The sequence below is a fragment of the Macaca thibetana genome, chromosome 20 (assembly GCF_024542745.1).
Source record: "Macaca thibetana thibetana isolate TM-01 chromosome 20, ASM2454274v1, whole genome shotgun sequence".
Classification (NCBI taxonomy): Eukaryota; Metazoa; Chordata; class Mammalia; order Primates; family Cercopithecidae; genus Macaca; species Macaca thibetana.
The window spans coordinates 70,750,619-70,771,241 of record NC_065597.1 but is presented as its reverse complement, the minus strand read 5'-3'; the positions used below and the strand labels follow the sequence as shown (position 1 = coordinate 70,771,241).

Genomic DNA, 20,623 nt, shown 5'->3' with positions numbered 1-20,623 from the left:
TTGGGGAAATAAGCCTTGCATGTAAAAGAAGAAACACGTGGACCGTAAAAGTAGACTCCAGCCACCAGGTTTATTTTCATGCTATAAATAAAGTTCCCTATTACTTCCCATTTTCTTACGTTCTACATGAGATACAGAGAACCAGAAATTTGTGTGGTGAATAATCAACTGTTTGTATACCTAAATACCAATGAGATGATAAGCGAGACTTGTAAAGCACTGAAACTGAGGCTAACAGCAACACAATCCACTATCAAAGGATTTAAATGCCAGAACTGTGAAACATTCTCTGTAGGTGCCGGGACAGTCTGGCTGATAATTAACGTCCACTCTAGCACTGAGGCCTGGACACTTGTGGTTTCTGTTCACCTTTGCTGGCTTGGAGCCCAGATCTGTCTCATGAGCAGAGTAACTACCAAGGAGGCTTCTGTGACGGAAAGTTGGTTTTAAGCCAGAAATCTGGAGAGATGTCATGCCAGGCAGCAGCCCCCACGGGCCCAGGCCTTTGTGGGGCAGTGTCACTGGTGTGCCACCAGTACCCATGCTGCATGGAGTGGGCTTGGCTGCTGTGGTTGGCTTGTGCTTTAGTGGTTTTCAGATGGTGTGCAGGTGTGACGAGGAGTTTGTTGCTGGGAGTGTATAGGAAAAGGCAATGCAGTTGTCCAATGATTGGAGGATGAAGTGGGTCACTAGGGTGAAGGATGCTTGGAACGAGAGTTGCCTGTCTTCAGCCAGTGCCTGTTCCATATGTGGGCTGGACTCTGAGCAGCCTGGCAGCAAGGGTGTGTATAAAATGCTTGGCCTAGGCCGGGCGCGGTGGCTCAGGCCTGTAATGCCAGCACTTTGGGAGGCCGAGACGGGCGGATCACGAGGTCAGGAGATCGAGACCATCCTGGCTAACACGGTGAAACCCCGTCTGTACTAAAAATACAAGAAAATTAGCTGGGCGAGGTGGCGGGCGCCTGTAGTCCCAGCTACTCGGGAGGCTGAGGCAGGAGAATGGCGTGAACCCGGGGGGGCGGAGCTTGCAGTGAGCCGAGATCGCGCCACTGCACTCCACCCTGGGGCACAGAGCAAGACTCCGTCTCAAAAAAAAAAAAAAAAAAAATGCTTGGCCTGCACCAGGGCTAGGGAGAAGACGACACCAGGGAGGTCACAGCGTCGGAGGAGAACCAGCATCTGCTGCTATGAAGAGTTACAAGAGCTGTGCCTACTTCTGCCCAGATACCAAGACCGCCAGCTCCTGGATGGACATGTCCTTGTTGACGTAGCGGTCATACTGAGCAGGGGTCAGCCTGCCGCTCTGCAGGGCCTCTTCAATGGAGAACTTCTTGCCAGACTTCCTGTCGTGTATTACTGAGGACTCACCATTAGGACCCTTCACTGAGATCTCCTCCCAGTCGCACTCCTGGCTTCTGAGTTTCACGAACATGTTCCAGTCGATGAGCCCCACGCGGTGGGCTTCCTCCGGGGACAGCTCGCGGCCTGTGTCGGGGTGGATGACTACGATGGAGCGCCGCAGGTGGTTCTCCCGCTGCTCCCGCTTGACAGCCACGGAGCCCAGACGTTTCTGCAGCTCGTCGATCTCGAGGTCTTTGTCCTTGGAGAGCCTCTTGAGGTCATCTAGTTCCCTCTCCAGGGACCACAGTCTGGAGTCATGGTTGGTCCCGGAGTCCGCCACGGTCATGTTCCGCAGGTCTCGTGTTTCCGTCGCTGCCATGTCAATTTCCGATTGGAGCCTTCGGGTCTCCAGCTGCAGGTTTTGCCTCTCCAGCTGTAATTTGTGGTTCTCTTCCCTTAGAAAATCTAGTTCCTTGGATGACTTGGAGTTATGAAATTCCAGCTCCGCAAGTCTGGCTTCCAGCCGGCTCACCTCGACATCCAGCTCGCGCTTGCTGCGGCTCTCCTCCTCCAGGTTGCTCTTGAGCCTCTGGATCTCTTGCTCGGTGTCACCCTTCTCCACCTGGATGCTCTCGGAGAGCACCACCTTCTCCTTGACCTCCGCCTTCTCCAGTGCAGCCAGTTTCCTCCGGAGGGGCTCAAGCTCACCCTCCAGGAGCTGCCGCCGGTGCTGCTCTTCTTCCAGCTGGAGTCGGAGCAGGGCATGCTCTCGGGCCTGCTGCGGGTCCTGCTGCAGCACCACCTTCTGCTTGCGGGTTACCTTCTCACGGGCCTCCGCTTCTTCCTGCTCCAGCGCTGCCAGCCGCTGCTGCAACCGCTGCACCTCGCGCTCGGCCTCCCTGCGGGCCTGCCGCTCACGCTCCAGCTCCTCCAGCTGCCGCTCAAGCTCGGTGCGCCGGCGCTGCAGCCTCCGCAGCTCTGCCCGCAGCTTGTCAATCTGTCGCAGCTCCACGTCGATGCTCTCGGCAAAGGCGCTCACCTCGGCCCGCAGGCCTGGCTCCTCCTCGTACCTGACTACCTCCTGCTGCACCACCCTTTCCTTCACTCGCGAGAGCTCCTCCTCCTTCTGGGCGATCTGCTTTTCCTGGGAGGCCTTCTCCCTCTCCAGATCCACTTGCTTCTTCTGCTCCTCTGAGAGCTTTGCCCTCAGAGACTCCACCTCCTCCTTGGTTTGAGGGTCTTCTTGGAATTGGAGGATCTCCTGGACCACCTCTTTGGTCTGGACCTGGGGTTTGGTGTCTTTCAGGGCCTGGATTTCCTGCTTGAGCTGGTAGATCTCTAAATCACACCTTTCAATCAGTCTGGTCTTGTCCACGATCTCCTCCCTAAGCCGCTGAAGCTCCTTCTCCATCTCGGGGTCAGTTTTGTACTTAATGACTTCCTTAGTCACCTCTTTGACTTCCACCTGGGGGCCTCGCCTCCTGAGGGCCTCCAGCTCGCTCTGGTAGCTCCGGAGCTGCTCCTCGGCACCCCGGTACTTTCGCTCCTGCTCCACAAGCTCCAGGCGGAGGTTGGCCACCTCACTCTCCGCCTTGGGGTCTGGCCGCACGATCTCCCTCACCTTCTCCTGCACCACCACTTTGGCGTTCTCCTCCTCCAAGGCCCATATCTTCCGGAGCAGCTCCGTCTTCTCCCTCTGGCTAGCGCGAGCCTTGGCAGCCTCGTCCTCGTATTGGCGGGTGAGATCGCTGACCTCCCTCTCGGTGGCTGCGTCCTTCTCCACCTTGAGCACCTCCTTGACGGTGATCTTGCCCTCGGCCATGGCCCGCTCCTTCTCCAGCCTCTTGAGCTTGTCCTGGAGGAAGCTCAGCTCCTCCTCCTGCTTCTCCCTGAGCTGGCCCTGGCACCGGTGGTCCTCCTGCAGCTGCCGGTACTCTGCCTCCAGCTGGGGGTCATTCTGCAGTTTCACCACCTCTTTCTCGGTGACCTTCTCCTGTGCCCGGCTCTTCTCCTCGGCCAGGACGGCCACACGCTGCTGCAGGAGGAGCACCTCTGCCTCCCGGGCACCCTTCTGCCGCCTCAGTACCTCCAGCTCCTCCCGCAGCTGCAAGACCTCATCTGCCTGGGCCCTGTCGGGCTCAATGCGCAGGACCTCTTTGACCACGTACTCCTGCCCCCCATCCCTGGTCTCCTGCTCCAGGGCACGCAGCTGCAGTTGCAGTGCCTCCAGCTCCTCCTGCAGCAACTGGTTCTTGTGCTGCTCCTCTGCCAGCGTCTGCTGCAGCTGCTGGAAGCTCTCCTCCAGTGCGGGATCCGGCACCTTCTTGAGCACCTCCTTCCTCACCACCGATTCCTGAGGCCCCTGATTCCTCAAGGTCCGGATTTCTTCCTGGGTGCTCTTGACCTCGTTCTCCAGCTGCTGCCTCCGCTCAGTCTCCTCATCCAGTTGCTTCCTGATCTTCCACGCCTGCTCCACTCCAGAGTCCGGCCTGTTCCTTTGCAGGGTCTCATGGGTCACTTCGACTTCCGGCTGCTGTGATGGAGAAGACAAGACAAGGTTAAAGCCAGGCTCTGGCAGCACATGTGGGGCCTGTCCCCAGCTGGTCAGAGCGGCTGTCCTGTGATCCCCAAGGGACTCCCTCAGCGCCAGTTCATGTTCGTTGTAGAGTTCTAGGGTTACTTTCAAAAATGATCAAACAACTAGTTTGGGGTTAATTAGGTAAAACATTTTTGAGCTGTGGAAGAGTTTAAAATGAAACCATGGTCTCCCACCTCTGGTCCCCTTCCTAGGGCATGTCTGTCTATGCTCACACAAGCATGTCTGTCTGTAGTATGCACCATGTGTTTATCTTTCCTGCACAAATGGTATTCTTGCTGTGTGCCCTGCCGCTGACTGCACTGACAGAGCTCATTCCTGCTCCGCACAGAGAGTACTGCTTCAGGATTTACCAGCAGCATAGTTTCCACTCTGGACAGACCGCAGTTTAGCCCATTGCTGATGAAGAGTGAACCGCTTCCAGTGTCTTGCTATTACAAACAATGCTGTCGTAAACATCATGGACTTCAGAAAATAACATTCATTTTCTTTGCTTTCTTTTTTTTTTTTTTGAGACAGAGTCTCGCTCTGTTGCCCAGCTGGAGTGCAATGGCACAATCTCGTCTCCCTGCAACCTCCACCTCCTGGGTTCAAGCAATTCTCCTGCCTCAGTCTCCTGAGTAGCTGGGATTACAGGCATGCGCCACGCCGCCCAGCTAATTTTTGCATTTTTAGTAGACACAGCGTTTCACCATGTTGGCCAGGCTGGTCTCAAACTCCTGACCTCAGGTGATCCGCCCGCCTCGGCCTCCCAGAGTGCTGGGATTACAAGCGTGAGCCACCATGTTTAGCTGAAAATAGCATTCACTTTCAGCAGACGTTTACTAAGTTGAATAAGTTCTCATGTCAGTAGAAGCATTGGCTCGGGCCGGTCTTTGCACTGGTCCTGCCCAGAAACGTTAGCAAGGGGACACTCCCATCAATTCACAGACTATTTCTCTGAGACAGAGTCTGTCTTTGTCACCTGTTAGCACAGCTTGAAGTAGGATTTCTTACGAAGATCAGTTACCTGTCTCAGGAGATTCAGAGCAAACTCCAGATTCTGCAGCCTCTGTCTGTTGATGGCGTAAACTTCAGTGAACTTGGCGGCAAGTGCTGCTTCCTGCAGACAAGACGTTTAGGAGAGCGATCAACAAACAGGTGTCAACAGGGTAAGCAACAGAGAGCTAGAGAGCGTGGGCGTGGTTCTTGAGAAGTATGGAATTTGGGGGTAGAGGCATAACTCTTGCTTTAGTCTCACTGGTGGAGAGAAAACTGGATCTCGAGGCAGAAGATCCAGACCAGGGTCTTGACTACACTGACTTTGAGCACCAGTGTTCTTTCTTGTGTGTGCAAGGGACTATCAGCCCTCCACTCTACTTACTGAGCAAAAGAGGAACTTTCCAGATCCATGGCTTTGACCCGGACACTGCTGTTCAGCTGTGTTTTCAAAACTTTTTACTTTTTAAAGACAGAATCTCTCTCACTCAGACTGAAGTGCAGTGCTGTGATTGCAGCTCACTACAGCCTTGAACTCCTGGGCTCAAGTGATCCTCCCTCCTCAGCCTCCCAAGCAGCTGCAGGTGTGCACCACCACGCCTGGCTAATTTTTTTGTAGATTTGGGGCTGGGCTGGTCTCAAACTCCTGGGCTCAAGCAGTTCTCCCACCTTGGCCTCCCAAAGTGCTAGGATTACAGGTGCTAGGAGCCACCCAAAGTGCTAGGAGCCACCGCGCCCAGCCTTGCTGTCTTTCTAGGCATATCGCTGTCACTGCCCTAGAGCAAGTTCCTCATCTTCTCTTACCAAACCTGTTTGCACACAGGAGGGCTCTCAGTGGCTTCCCTGTTGTATGTGCATCTCTGAGGCCAGCGCGTGACACCAATGCTCCCTGGGGAGCAGGGCAGCTTGGCCTCCACCTCAGTCCCGAGGCCGCCCGGCCCACAAAACTCACCTCTTCCTTCACTTTGGCGGCAGGAGATTGGAGCCTGGCTCTCTTGCTCACGTGGCTGCTCCTTCCATTCTCCAAGTCGAGAAGAGACCTTAGTTTTTCTGCTTCTAACTCATAGTCCTGCATGAGTGAGAGACATGGCAGAGGGTAGATTAAAACAGGTTAGAAGAGACAGACATGTTCCTGTACCCCTTCCGGCTGACCCAGACCAGCCCTGTGCCATGTGCTGGTTTTATAATCTGCACGGGTCTTCCTCACAGCTGCACCCTGTAGTGATTGCCAGGAGGTTTTGAGAATTACCGATACCTCAGCAGTACATAGCTCCATTACTCAGTAACATACAAGACAAGAAAAAGCACCCCCCGAATTCCCCTCCCGACCTTCCTACATGCCTAGAGATTTTCACCTGCTGCTGCTGCTTTTAACATTGTACCATCACCTTGTCTCACCTTGCCACCACCTCTTCTCGTGTTTACCAGCTTGCAGACTTCATAATCCAGCAAGTGGATGTGTGCTGCTTCACGCAGCTTTCCCCTTCCACTGGACACCCGTCCTTTCCAGCTTACTAGTTTTGCTATTGTAAATAGGGCTGTTGCAACAATTTTATCCTGCTTTTTTTTTTTGGTATTTTTTCTTTAAGGATAAATTCTCCCAAAGAGTTTACTGCTTCAGAGTATAAAACCCTTTTACGGCATTGCATGTCTAGTACCATGCTATTTTCCCAAAAGCCCATGCCAGTTTGCACAGCAGCCAGCAGTGCCGCCGGATGGCCAGCTCCACCCACATGTGCCAAGGCTGGTGCTTGCTGCTTCTCTGACCAGGGGACGGAGGAACGAGGCCCCTGCTGTTTGTGCTTCGGGCAGAAGTTTCCCGGCTCACCTTTACAGCCTGCTGGTACTGCTGGGAATTGGCACAGATCTTCTGTACTTCCTGCTCCCTACTTGCTATCTCATCTAGCAGGTTCTGTAAGACACAGTTTAAAAATCAAAACGAACCGGAAAAAAAATTTAAAAAAGCAAACGTGGATGAAGTAGCTGGAAATCTCAGAATCTGAATTTACTCTTCTCTAGCACAAAGTATGATGAATGGCTCCCTGGTATACATTATTGTTCATTGCAAAAGGCAGTTTTTTTTTTTTTTTTTTTTTTTTTTTTTTGGTTTTTTGAGACAGAGTCTCACTGCATTGCCCAGGCTGGAGTGCAGTGGTGCAATCTTGGCTCACTGCAACCTTAGCCTCCTGGGTTCAAGCAGTTCTGCCTCAGCCTCCCAAGTAGCTGGGACTACAGGCTCCTGCCACCATACCCAGCTAGGTTTTTTTTTGTATTTTTAGTAGAGATGGGGTTTCACTGTTGCCAGGCTGGTCTTGAATTCCTCACTTCGTGATCCACCTGCCTCGGCCTCCCAAAATGCTGGCATTACAGGCGTGAGCCACTGCACCCGGCCATAAAAGGCAATTCTAAGGCTCTGTGAAGGGCCAAGATCATTATCTCTGCTAGGAAACAAATGTTTTCTGATGATTTGGACCACCAGACACTGTTCTGCTCTCTGACTTAGATTATCTCATTTGATCTTCAAGTGATGCCAGAAGGTAAGCATCGTGACCTCCAGCTTATGAGTGAGGAAAGTAAAGTTTCCAAAGTGGGGATGTGGCTGATGGGGTGGACCTGGGAGTTGCATCTCAGCCTTTATCTTCCCATGTTCTTCCCTCACCCCACGGCACTGTGTTGGGCCTGGGGAGGCCGGAGTCCCAACTTTGGAAATGGGATTTTCCCCACAAAGGCGGCTCCTCATTCTGTAGCTGCTCACTCAGCCAACCCACGCCAGGCGTCCACTCTGCACCAAGCCCTGTGCGGGGCACTGAGCTGGGAGAGGTGAGCGACACACTCGGATCTTGTTCTCAGAGGGTTGGGTGTTGGGAGCCTGAGAGCTGAGGCCCAGGGAGGACATAGCTGTGGCAGGCCTCTGCCCTGCTCCACCTCCCAAAAGCTTGGCTCCCCAGAAAGGGGCTTGCTGACCTCTGACCCTCCCTCGCCAGTGTGTGCCTGGGGCTGCAGAAGCGGCCGTCTCACCTTCTGGTTCTTCAGCTTGGTCTCCATCTGGCTGAGGCTGTCTGTCTCCTGGGGCTCGTAACTGGGGATGCTGGCGAGGAGCTGCAGCACGTGGTCACGGCCGTGGTGGAAGTCCTCGTAGGCCGCCTTGGCACTCTGTAGGCTCTGCGCCCTGCCAAGGCAAAGCATTCAGGCCTTGGCCACAGCAAGCAGATGCCTTACGGGGCCCTCATTTTTTTAAAAAAAGTGGGAAACAATCAAATGTAACTTAACTAGAAATACCCTAAGTATCTCCCACACGGGTCGGTGGTAATTAGGGAATGTCAGGTGGGAGTGTGGAGAACCGGGTGAGTCCACATACACTGACTTGCAGAGATGCCCATTGTGGATTACAAGACCCAGGTAATCATGACTCAAAGAGACCACAGGGCTGTCAGGGAATCTGACGAACTCACCAAAAAGAAAAACGGCACCATCTGTGGGACATGGCTACAGCATTGTTTAGAGGGAATTAGATCGCATTCTCAGAAAACAAGAATGACCACCACCCCCCGCACCCTCACCTGCGCTCCACCTGCTGGCACAGGTTGTCGAAACGCTGGCCCAGCTTGTGCACCTCGGCCTCCTGGCGCTCCAGGTCCGGGCAGTGCTCCTGGAAGTGGCTGGCCAGTGTGCTCGAGCACTGCTTGGCTGCCTGCAAGTTCTGCTCCACCTCACCCAGGAGGGACTTCTGGGCCTGTAACTCAGAGGCCATGGCCTAGCCGGGCAGAGGAGGAGACAGCGGTGCTATGGCCAGAGCTCCCAGAGCCGGGTGATGACAGACCCCGGGCCACTGGCTGTAGGAGGGTGGTCAAGGCCACAAGGAGGAGGGACTGGAGCCTTGCTCTGTCCATCTCAAACCTGGGTCACTTCTGCCATCTTCTGTTTTATTACAATGAACAAAGCCCTGAAAAACTAACTTCTAAAAACACTGCAGCAGGCAGCTCGTGCCCCGCACTAGAACAGCCTGCCACGGGCCGTGAGGCCTTGGCAAAAGCGGGTCGTGAGATGGGAGTGTGAATAAGGGGCCTCGTGTCGCAGACTTGAATGTTTCCTGCGCTCAAGCAGGCCACGCGGGAAGGGGGCCCGTGGCAACTGCGAGGGGAAAGCAGGCCGAGGACGCAGCTGCTCCTCTGCCCCGTGACTTGCCCTGTGGACTGCAGCCCAGGATGCCAGCTGTGCTCAGCAAGAGATACTGGGAACATGGATTGTTAGGTGTTTTTTTTTTTTTAAGAGATGGGGCTTGCAACATTGTCCACGTTGGACCTAAACTCCGGGGCTCAAGCAAGCCCACCCCAGCCTCCTGAATGGCTGGTGTTACAAGCATGTGCCACTGCACTGTCTATTGCAGATATTTGATCTTAAAATGCTGGCATTTGAAATCCCATAGGTCACACAGATCCCGTGAATAGCTCGGATTTGTCCTGCGGGCCTCCATTTGCAGTTCCCAGTTTGTCACACTGGGCATTCCAAACCCAGGGAGATGGGATGCTGGTGTCCTCGTCTGTCCGGATGGGGTGGGTGGATGGTCCTGATGCCCTCACCTGCTCAGAGAAGGACTTCTGGGATTTGGGCCCCAGACTCACCGCCAGCTCTTGCCCCTTGCTGTCCAGGATGCAGCTACTCTCGGGCACTGTGTCATCCTGATTCAGATGGTTCTCGTGTGTGGCCAGCAACTCCCAGCCCTGCTGCAGGCTCTTCTCCAGGCGGTTGGCCACGTCAACTCTGAGGACACCAGTCAGGCGTCAGGGGATACCCACCTGGTCCCCTGACGCCACCCCAACCTCCATGTTGCCTGTCTGCCACCCACTTTTCCTGGGCCAAGTCCAGCAGCTGCGCCAGGCGCTCGTATTTCTGGTTGGTGTCCTCCACCCGGGTCCTCAGCAGGGGTGCGGTGCCACTGCCCGGGAGGGCCTGGATGAAGGCTTCGCCCTCAGCCGCGCTCCGAGTCTTCTCAGGCTCAATCTGCAGTAGCTCATTGGTGATGTTCTGTGGGGACCAGGGCCCCTCAGTTTTGGACACAGCCAGGCAGCCCCTTCCCCCGAGGATGTGGCCAGGGTGGGCACACATTCCCACATCAGGGACAGTGGAAGCAGCTGGAAAGGCCTGGCACACTCTGGGGCTCTGATGCGGCGTCTGGACGCCAGCCTGAGGGCTGCATCTTTCACGAGCATCCCAGGGAACCACTGAGGTGGACTGTGGACTAGTGCCACCAAAAGCACCCAGGCAGCTGCCGGGCCTGTGCTGTCCTAAGCACTGCACGTGAACGCTTCTGTTTAATAACCTTTCCAGCAACCGTGGGAGGTGAGTACTACGACTCCACCCAGTCACGGGTGGGGGCGTGATGACTCCCAGCAACTTAGGAAGGGACTTGTGGGATCATATTACACCCGAGACCCGCATCCTCTCACCCTGACTCGGCCCTCACTGTGAGGCCCCATCAGGGACTAGGGCACTTCTCCAATCCCAGATCCCCCTCTGTAAAATTGGAGTGCTACTCCCTGCCTCAAAGGGCTGCCTTGAGGATGTGGGAGACTGTGTAGGAAAGGAGGTGGGTGGTGGTGGCCTTGCCACGTTGCCCCCGGCATCAGCTCACCCTGTCCTTGCCACCGCCCTGCAAGCAGGGTCAACCCATCCTACTGAAGAGGCCTGGGGTTTAGCTAACGTGTCTGCGGTCAAATCAGCCAGTGACCCAGTCCTGCGGAATTCCACAGCCCATGTGCCGCGCCAGGCGTCAGATCGACAAGCCATGCAGGGACAGTGCAAGCCTTGGCTCTTTCTCCTGGGGATATGTCTGGAAAGAGCCTGGTGGCCTGGTCCTTGGTCTGGAAGCTGGGGAGGTGATGAGGGCAGCCCTGCCAGCTCCACGACTCGGGACCCGGTTACATGCAGCAGGCTGTCCCTGTCAGACACCTGCAGTGAATGTCCTAAGACCCCACGGGGAAAAGACCTCGAATAGGGGCCGCCAGGGGGCCAGTGCAGGGCTCCCCAGGCCCCGCCTGTGCTCCTGACCCACAGGTACCTTGAGGTCTTTGGCCCGCTCAGCACTGTCCTGCACAGCCCGGCCTTGCTCCAGCGGTGGCCGCAGGATCCCTGTGATGGCCTTCTCCTGCCGGTCCAGGTCTCTGGCCACCTTGTCCAAGCCAGCCAGCAGCTGCCGCCCTTGTAGGTCAGAGGCATCTGTGGAGGGAGGGAGGACACAGGCAGGTGTGACAATGGGCCAGGGGTGTGAGGCCCAGGGAGGGACCTAGGCACCCAGCCCCCCACCTCCTGCCAGGCCCCTGCCATCTCATCCACAGCATATACCCTGGGTCCAGCCCCTCCCTGGCACCCCCAGAGCCTCAGGCGAGTGGCCCTGGCACCCACCTCCAGGGTTCTCGGTCTTCAGCACCTCATACCGCTGCTGCAGCGTGCGTTTGCTCCCAGCTGCCTTCTGCTGCACGCTCCGGTACTGGCTGCCCAGGCTGTGAGGACAGAAATGAGCTGGGAACCTGGGCAGCCCACCACCTGTTGCACCCACAGAGACACGACAGCAGACTGGCTGGGCAGACACCCCAGAGGAGCCTGACAGCTCCTTAGATGCAGACAGCGAGTGCTCACTGTCGTGCTGGCCTTTGTGTGCTCCTGGGCTCAGAACTCCTCCTCCTTCCCCTTCTTCATAGGAAGTCTTAAACTACCTAAAATTGTCCAATAATCTCCACCAAGATGTTACCTCTGAGGGAGCATACACAGTAGGTGCTCAATAAATACATGAATGAATAAATGAAGGCATTCCTTGAATCATCCACTCATTCAGCAAGGAGTTCCTGGGCACCAACTTTCCACCAGGTACTTAACTAGGCCCTGGAGAGAGGAAATTCAAGGAGCCCAACGAGACTGACACATATGATAGTCAATAAAAAGTGGTGTGTGCAGTGGAAGAAGGTGTCTGGGAGCAAAGAGGAGGCGGCCCTTATTCCAGCTGAGTCCACAGTCGAGGGGCTGGAAGCTGCGGGTACAGGGAGCAGTGCGTGTGGGAGCCAGGGGCCCTTAGAAACTGCTTGCTGGACGAAGCCAAGAGCTGGATATTCATGTTCAGCAAGTCAGCCGGCCCACGATCTGCCCCTCTCCTGCATGAACCTCCAAGGGGGTACAGATGGAGAGTGTCAGCAACCCCCCCCTCCCCACAGGCTGAGTCCAAATGCCCAGGGCTATGAATGGGGCCTGAGAAGCTGTGGGGGTGGGGCTGGTGCATGCAGACTCCCGCCTTTGCCCTTGTACCTGTCAGCCAGAGTCAGGGCCTCAGGGTCTGTGGGGGGGATCACAAAACAGACAGCCGGAGCAATCAGCTTGTTCCCAGCACTGTCCATGAGTTCCCAGCTCTCCCCGTTGTTCTTCTGCAGGGTGTAGCTGTAGCCCCGTGAAATCAGGCCCTGGCAAGGGCAGGCCAGACAGTCAGGGTCCCGGGAGGGGCTGAGGGCCTGCGAGCGCGGTAGCCATCTCACCCTGGACTCTTGGACCTGGGGACCCTCGGCTCATCACTTGGACCCTCCCCATAGAGTTGGGAGGATTATGCAGGAGGAGCACATATGTTGAGGCTGCTGGCCCAGCAACCCACCTCCATTTCCCTTTGAGGAACCGTCCCTCCCAATTCCCAGTCCCTGTGGTCTCATTCCTTCTCCATTCCCAAGCTCCAGATGGACATGTGACTTGGACCTGGCCAATGTGAGACTGGCATTCCCCGGCCACAGTCATTGGTATAGGGTAGACACTGGCGTTCCCCGGCCACAGTGATTGGTGTAGGGTGGACACGTGACTCAGTGGGCCAATGAGAACCTGGCCGGGGACTTTTGAGGTGGGACTGGGGTTGCTAAGCTGGTGGAACACAAGGCCAGGGCAGGCGAGGTGGGGGCGGCATGGGGGTGCCAGTCGGCCTGCATGAGGTAAAGGGTTGGCAGAGTGACACCAACCATGGAGACAAGCACAGGCTCCCGAGAACGTCGCCTGAGGCCCCAGATCCAGCCATGTTACCCCAAAGACTTTGTAGTGATGTGAACAGAGGAGCTGGCCCCGCGCACCTGCTCCCCCTCAAAGTCACAGAGTGCCTCCACGGGGATGGGCTTGAGCGGAGTCTCCCGGCGGTACTTGAGGGGCACCACCTGCTGGCCTCGCTTCTGCAACCCCCGCACCACGTCCTCATACTTGTCCAGCACCTTCTCCTGGTCCTGAAGAGAACAGGGTCAGGGGCCCGGTGAGACCAACAGCCTTCCCCCTGGTGGGAGGGCGCCGAGTAGGGGCTGGGGTCAGCAGGTGGGGTGCTGTGGGGGGCTCTGTCCAGGGCTGAGGGTAGGCATGGTGTAGAGGGGTCCCCCGCCCCCCGGGCCAGCAGGGGTCCTGGGCCCTTGCTCACATCCAGCTCCCGCAGCAGCAGCTCAATCTGGTACCGGTCCTTGAAGTCAGGGCCGTATTTCTGGTTCAGGTCCGAGTCCACCTTGTGCAGCAGCTCCTGAGCGTCCTTCACGTCTTTGTGGAACTTGGGGAGAAGTTGGCTCTGTCACAGCCAGGAAACCACTAGAAGCACCTGGGCTTCTGTCCGAGGCTTCAAGCTCATCCCCCAGGCGGGGCTGGGCCTCCGGTTCACTGGGAGTCCAGCATGGGACCCTGCACTGAGCCTGAGGCTCCTCTGCGTGGAAACAGCCTCACCCTCCCTGAGCTGGCTCCTTAGGGGTCTCACTGGGAGAAGGCAGGTCCCTTCCCACCCATCCATGAGATGCCACCTCTGTGACATGTTTTCTTTGATATACCAGTAAGTCTTGAGGTGTCCTTGATTCAATTCCTCTCTCTGTACTAGGAACACCCAGACTTACTACTATAGTTTCTTTCTAGGTTTTGATAATAGCCTCCCCTTTTTCTCGAAAATTCTCTTGCCCGTTCTTCAGTCTATCAGCTCTTGGGTCACTGTCAGCTATCCCCTGGGCTGAGCACCTGGGCTGCAGCCATGAACAGGACCTGAAGCCCCCACCGTGCAGCTCAGTGAATAAGGAGTGACACGGCGTCGCCCACATCCAGCTTTCCCCAGACATCTCAATCCTAAGAATTACCCGCAGCTTCTTAAGAACTCTCATTCCTCTGGAAACAGACAAGTGTCCAGCCACAGATGAGTGGATAAACACAGTGGTCTAGCCATACAATGGGATATGATTCAGCCATAAAAAGGAGTGAAGCACTGAAAATGCTACAACACGGACGAACCCGGAAAACACACTCAGTGAGAGAAGCCAGACACAAAAGGGCAGAGACTGCATGATCCCACTGATCCTTCATATTCGTTCTAGATGTGAAACATCTGGAACAGGCAAGACCACAGAGACAGCAAGAAGACCAAAGGTGACCTGGGGCTGTGGAAGCGGGAATGGAAGACTTACTGCCTAATGAGTACAGGGTTTTTTTGTTTTGTTTTGTTTTTTGCTTTTTTTTTTGAGGCGGAGTCTCGCTCTGTCGCCCAGGCTGGAGTACAATGGCACAATCTTGGCTCACTGCAACCTCTGCCTCCTGGGTTCAAGCAATTCTCCTGCCTCAGCCTCCCATCTGGGATTACAGGTATGGGCCACCACGCCTGGCTAACTTTTGTATTTTTAGTAGAGATGGGGTTTCATCATGTTGGCCAGGGTGGTCTCGAACTCCTGACTTCAGGTGATCTACTCGCCTCAGCTTCCCAAAGTGCTGGAATTACAGGCGTGAGCCACCGTGCCCGACCAGGGTATAGGGTTTCTGTTTGGGGTGACAGAAAGTTTTGCAAGTAGATGGTGGTGATGGTTGCATAATATTGCGAATGCAATGAATGCCACTGAATTGTACACTTAAAAATGGCAAACTGGCCAGGTGCAATGGCTCACACCTGTAATCCAGCCAGAGCCAGGGCCTCAGGGTGCACTTTGGGAAGCCGAGGCAGGCGAATCACCTGAGCTCAGGAGTTCGAGACCAGCCTGACCAACATGGCAAAACCCCGCCTTTACTGAAAATACAAAAATTAGCTGGGTGTGTTGATGTACACTTGTAATCCCAGCTGTTCAGGAGGCTGAGGCAGGAGAATCGCTGGAACCCAGGAGGCAGAGGTTGCAGTGAGCCGAGATCGCACCACTGCACTCCAGCCTGAGTGACAAGGTGAGACTCTCTCAAAAATAAAAACAAAAACAAAACAAAAAACAAATTTTGTTTTATGTATCTGCATGCATATTATTTTACCAAGATTATAAACCCCACACACTCACCCTAGACCCCATGTGACCTGGGGAATCAGACTCTGGCCCTGGTCCCCAAGGAGGATGGACAGGGGCTGGCAGGCTTGGGACATGTCTGCACACACCATCAGAAGCATGGGTGCTGGGGGCCTGGGATGGCAGCCCCGCAAGGCTCCTGGACCAAGCAGCACGAGGCCACATATGAGCCAAGTAGGCACTGAGCGCTCTCAGAGAGTAGCACCACTGGTGCTGGGGGGACTCCCAGGAGAGGCAGGTACCTGGTGGTAGTCCTCCATGTACTTGAGGTGACTCTCCTCGCAGATGAGCAGGTTCAGGTACTCCTTCCAGTCTGCGTGCACAGCCTCCATGTGTGCCTGCCAGAAGAAGGGGCTGGTCACCACTGGGCAGGTACTGCAGACACCAAGGGAGGGACCACTGGGATACTGGGCTAGGGCATGGTCGGGGAGGGAGGCATCTGGCATCTCTCTGGGAGAGGCTACCACAGAGGTAGCCAACTTCTGCTCAGTGGTGGGAGGAGGAGAGAGGGGTTATGTCAGGGACCAAACGGGGATGCCACATATGGATGCCCAGGCTGTGCGGTGCACAAGGGGCAAGTGGGGGCTGTGTCTGCCCAAAGTGGTGCCTTCAGCAAATCTGCACAAAGGCACTGTCATGGACCAAACAGTGTCCCACCAAATCCATGACCCTGGCCAGGCACGGTGGCTCACGTCTGTAATCGCAGCAGTTTGGGAGGCCGAGGCGGGTGGATCACCTGAGGTCAGGAGTTCAAGACTAGCCTGGCCCACATGATGAGGCCCCGTCTCTACTAAAAATACAAAAATTAGCTGGGTGTGGTGGCGGGCGCCTGTAGTCCCAGCTACTCGGGAGGCTGAGGCAGGAGAATCGCTTCAACCTGGGAGGCGGAGGTTGCAGTGAGCCAAGATCGCACCACTGCACTCCAGCCTGGGCGACAACAGCAAAACTCCATCTCAGGTGGCAGGGGCATTGTGGGGGTTGGGAAGAATGCGACCTTATTTGGGAATAGGATCTTTGCAGATGTCATTAGTTAAGGATCCTGAAATTAGGGTAAGCCCTAAATCCATTGACTGGCATCCTTATAAGAAGAGAGGACACAGAGAGACATGGGGAGAGAAGGCCGTGTGAAGATGGAGGAAGGGACTGAAATGATACAGCCACAAGCCAAGGGCTGCTGGCAACCCCCAGAAGCTGGAAGAGCAAGGAAGGTACATGTCCTGGAGCTTCCAGAGGGAATGAAGCCCTAAGACACCTTGATTTCAGACTCACAGCCCACAGACCTCTGAGAGAATGAATTTCTGTTGTTTAAAGCCACTAAGTATGTTTTAACTTGTTGCAGCAACTCTAGGGGGCTTCAGAAGTCCAGGGACTTAGGGCAGAGGTGTCAACGGATCAGGATAAATGAAGGAGGCACAGTCAGACACAGCAAGATAGAGACAGACAGACACAAGATGCAGCTTGCAGGACCCCCAGCTCCGGGGTCTGCCCGAGCTCCAGGCGACCCACAGGCAGAGGCCAACCAGAAGCCACCCTGGAGGAAGTGTCTGGTCTTGGGGTGCACACACCTCAATGGAGTTCCTCCCGGGGTGCTCGGCTGCCAGCAGCTGGTCACCCTCGCTGTGCAGTTTGTTGATTCTCTCCTCTTTGGCCTCCAGGTTCCGGTTGATGAAATTCTGCAGTGCGGGGCAGTGGAGGGGCCTCAGTGCCCAGCCTGACGGGCCTGTGCTCTCTCCAGGGCTGCCTCCTCCCTGATGCCCCAGGCCCCCAGCGCCCACCTCGTACTGGCGCCGGCGGCTGGGATAGTCGAGGTTGCGGTCACTCCAGTCGTACTGCATGCGGTCCTTGGCCTGCTGGTCTAGCCAGTACAGCTCGTTGGTGCAGCGCTGCATGTAGTCCTGCAGTGAACTCAGGTGCTGCTGCCGGGCCTGTGATGCTGCCTGAAGGGGCCGGGACAAGGACAGGGCTGCGTCCTCAGCCCACTGCCACTGCTCGCTTCCTTCCCCACCTCCTGCAGGGCCCAGCTATGGCCGGCCTGAGGACAAGCCCAGCTTAGCCACTTCCAGGCCAGACCCCCTTAGACAAGTCACCTGACCCCCTGAAACGCATTCATTCATTCAGCAAATGTTTATTGAGCATCTCCTACGCGCTGGACATGGCTCCAGGTACTGGGGATACAGCAGTGAACGAAACACACAAAACCCTTGCGGAACTGACACTTTTGTGAAGACTTAGTTTGCCCATCTGTAAATGGGGACGATTAAAGTCCTGACCTCACAGCGCACACAGACTGGCATATAGTTAGTTGGTGCTCAACAAATATCAGTCACTATAGCTGCTACTTTGATCTTTATCACGATCATCTTACAGAGGGCTGGAAGGAAAGCACCACTTTACGTCTGAGAAGCGGGGGTGCAAGGGAAAGGAGGGATGTTTGCATTTTGGTACATGGGGCCCTCCGCGAGCCAGCACTGCGCTACGAACTTCTGCAACATTGACTCATTTCATCCTCAGAGCGACCCTATGAGACAGGAACAGGTAGGAACTCCATTTCACAGATGAGGAAACTGAGGCTCCCAGAGGCTAAGTAACTCGCTCAAGGTGGCACCACTAACACTAAAGAGCAGAGGCAGCATGGCTCCTTACAACGACAGTGCTGCCTCTGCGTTCTCTGAGATGTCTGAAACATCGGCAACGAGAAAGTATTTGCATAACACTCATGCAATTTTTAAAACAATGCATTCTTTAAAGGTTTGGGAAGGAAAATGGAAAGCTTTTGTACAGACAGCAAGTGGCATCCTACCTGGCACACAGCAGATACTTAATAAAGAAATAAGCAGGACAGGCTGTACCCTTGGGGTCTATTAGGGTTTTCCCTGAGCAACCAGGGTAAACCTGGCAGTCGCTCAGGAAGAGGCTGGGGCACGTCTCTTCCCACCTCAACCCCTCTCCTGATTGAAACGTTTACTGCACGCCTTTTTTTTTTTTTTTTTTTTTTTTTTTTTTTTAAAGACAGGATTTTGCTCTGTTTCCCAGGCTGGAGTGGAGTAGCATGATCTCAGCTTATTGCAGCCTCCGCCTCCTGGACTCAAACAATCCTCCCACTTCAGCCTCCCAAGTAGCTGGGACCACAGCATGCCACCAAGCCCCGCTAATTTTTACATTGTTTGGAGAGCTGGAGTCTCACTATGTTGCCCAGGTGGGTCTCAAACTCCTGGGCTCAAGTGATCCTCCTGCCTCTGCCTCCCAAAGTGCTAGGATTATAGGCCTGAGCCACCATGCCTAGCTGCCTGTGTCATTTTTAAAAGAATACATCCTTGTCCCCCCGACTCCAAGCTTCCCATCCTCTCCTCTCCCCATGATGCCTTTCCCCCAGGGAGCTCCTCACCAGCAGTTTCTGGTACTTGGCCCGAAGTTCACTGTTCTGCTCCTGAGGACAGAGCCGAGGGCACGGGTCAGGGCCAGGATGCAGGCGCGGCCCCCTCCATCCCTGGGTCCCCACCACACCAGCACATGCCCCACCTTGACCCCGTCCTTGGCCAGGTGGGGCCCGATGGCCTTGACCTCGTTGTGGAAGATGTTATGCTCCTCCACTTGGTGGTCCACCAGCGGCAGGTCAGTCCCAAAGCTCTGGCTGCTCAGCTTGTCCTGGCCGGGAGGGCAGAGAAGCAATAGGGAGAGGGTGGGCTAAGGGCTGGGCATGTGCGGCCACCCCAGGAGCCTCGGGGGTGGGCATGATGGTGCTCTCTTTTTCACAGGGCCCCGCAGAGCCACAGGGAGATGCCGGCCACACCTTCAACCCTGAAGTTCCATTTGCTGAGCACTGACCCGTTATCATCTTTCATCTCACAGAGCCTCAGAGGTCCACATGGTTACTGTTCCATCTCTCAGATGAGGACACAGAGGCTGAGTGAGGGCAAGTCACCTGCCCAGGGTCATGCCACTAACAGTGGACAAGCTGGCCAGGCATGGTGGCTGATACCTGTCATCCCGGCACTTTGGGAGGCCAAGGGGGGTGGATCACTTGAGCGCAGGAGTTTGAGACCAGCCTGGCCAATGTGGCAAAGCCCCGTCTCTACAAAAATAGAAAAAATTAGGCCGGGCGCGGTGGCTCAAGCCTGTAATCCCAGCACTTTGGGAGGCCGAGACGGGCAGATCACGAGGTTAGGAGATCGAGACCATCCTGGCTAATACAGTGAAACCCCGTCTCTACTAAAAAAAAAATACAAAAAACTAGCCGGGCGAGGTGGCGGGCGCCTGTAGTCCCAGCTACTCGGGAGGCTGAGGCAGGAGAATGGCGCAAACCCGGGAGGCGGAGCTTGCAGTGAGCTGAGATCCGGCCACTGCACTCCAGCCTGGGTGACAAAGCGAGACTCTGTCTCAACAACAACAAAAAAAAAAAATAGAAAAAATTAGCCAGGTGTGGTGGCATGCACCTGTACTCCTAGCTACTTGAGAGGCTGATGTGGGAGGATCACCTGAGCTTGGGAAGTTGAGGCTGCAGTGAGCCGTGATCATGCCACTGCACTCCAGCCTGGGAGACAGAGTAAGACCTTGTCTCAAAAATAAATAAATAAATAAAAAATAAAATTGGGGAAGCTCAGGAATTTGAGACAAGCCTGGCCAATGTGGCAAAGCCCCGTCTCTATAAAAATACAAAAAATTAGCCAGGTGTGGTGGCGTGCACCTGTAATTCCAGTTACTTGGGAGGCTGTGGTGGGAGGATCACCTAAGCCTGGGAAATTGAGGTTGCAGTGAGCCGTGATCATGCCACTGCACTCTAGCCTGGGCGATGGAGTGAGACCTTGTCTCATGAATGAATAAATAAATAAATAAATAAATAAATACATAAATAAAATTGGGGAAGCTGAGGCTCGAACCCGGGACACCTAGCTGCAGTGGCTGTGTGCTTCTCTGTGGCGAGGGCCAGGAAAGGGAGCGACAGGCCAGAAGTCTGGCCACTCCTGCCCCAGCCTGCCCACAAAACGTCACCAGGACCCCAACATGCCAGGGCTGGAAAGTGGGACTCAGGAGCAGCAGCGAGGTGTGGATGATGGGACAGAGTCCGAATCTCCACCGCTTGAGCTGTGTGACCCTGACTTGGCGCTGCACTTCTCTGAGCCTCACTCCTCTCACGGGCACATTGGAAAATCATCAGGACCATGGCTCTCTCACTGGTAAGACCCGGGATGCCCATTACATGGCAAGGCTCTCCCTGCACACGCACGGCCTCCTCCCCAGCTGAAGCCCTGAAGCCGGCGGCCCCGTCCAAGCCATACCAGCTTCTCCTCCACCAGCGCCGCCCAGTTGACCTGTGGGTCCACTTCCTTCGCCGCCAGGCTGTAGATCTGCTTGTGTTTCCCGCGCAGGTTGGTCACGCGCTCCTTCAGCTGGCGGATACTGATGGGAGAGAGGCCGC

At 55.3% G+C, this 20,623-nt stretch overlaps 2 protein-coding genes across 2 annotated transcripts in view; both read right to left on the bottom strand.

Annotated features, from left to right (window-relative positions):
- The window catches only part of GLYR1 (glyoxylate reductase 1 homolog), a 204,471-nt gene that overhangs the window by 84,017 nt on the left and 99,831 nt on the right, over positions 1-20,623 (bottom strand). The gene's annotated exons all lie outside the window — the stretch shown is intronic.
- The window catches only part of PPL (periplakin), a 57,301-nt gene continuing 36,727 nt past the window's right edge, over positions 50-20,623 (bottom strand). Inside the window, exons 4-22 of the mRNA XM_050774163.1 lie at positions 20,484-20,604; positions 18,727-18,852; positions 18,593-18,634; positions 16,983-17,144; positions 16,773-16,880; positions 15,450-15,545; positions 13,341-13,463; positions 13,009-13,155; positions 12,212-12,363; positions 11,318-11,415; positions 10,974-11,131; positions 9,762-9,940; positions 9,538-9,676; positions 8,476-8,669; positions 7,934-8,084; positions 6,744-6,827; positions 5,868-5,984; positions 4,947-5,039; positions 50-3,874 (exon numbers count right to left, since the gene is read on the bottom strand). Coding sequence (XP_050630120.1) covers positions 1,211-3,874; positions 4,947-5,039; positions 5,868-5,984; positions 6,744-6,827; positions 7,934-8,084; positions 8,476-8,669; positions 9,538-9,676; positions 9,762-9,940; positions 10,974-11,131; positions 11,318-11,415; positions 12,212-12,363; positions 13,009-13,155; positions 13,341-13,463; positions 15,450-15,545; positions 16,773-16,880; positions 16,983-17,144; positions 18,593-18,634; positions 18,727-18,852; positions 20,484-20,604 — 4,954 coding nt within the window. The 3' untranslated portion in view covers positions 50-1,210. The remainder of the gene's footprint in view (positions 3,875-4,946; positions 5,040-5,867; positions 5,985-6,743; positions 6,828-7,933; positions 8,085-8,475; positions 8,670-9,537; positions 9,677-9,761; positions 9,941-10,973; positions 11,132-11,317; positions 11,416-12,211; positions 12,364-13,008; positions 13,156-13,340; positions 13,464-15,449; positions 15,546-16,772; positions 16,881-16,982; positions 17,145-18,592; positions 18,635-18,726; positions 18,853-20,483; positions 20,605-20,623) is intronic.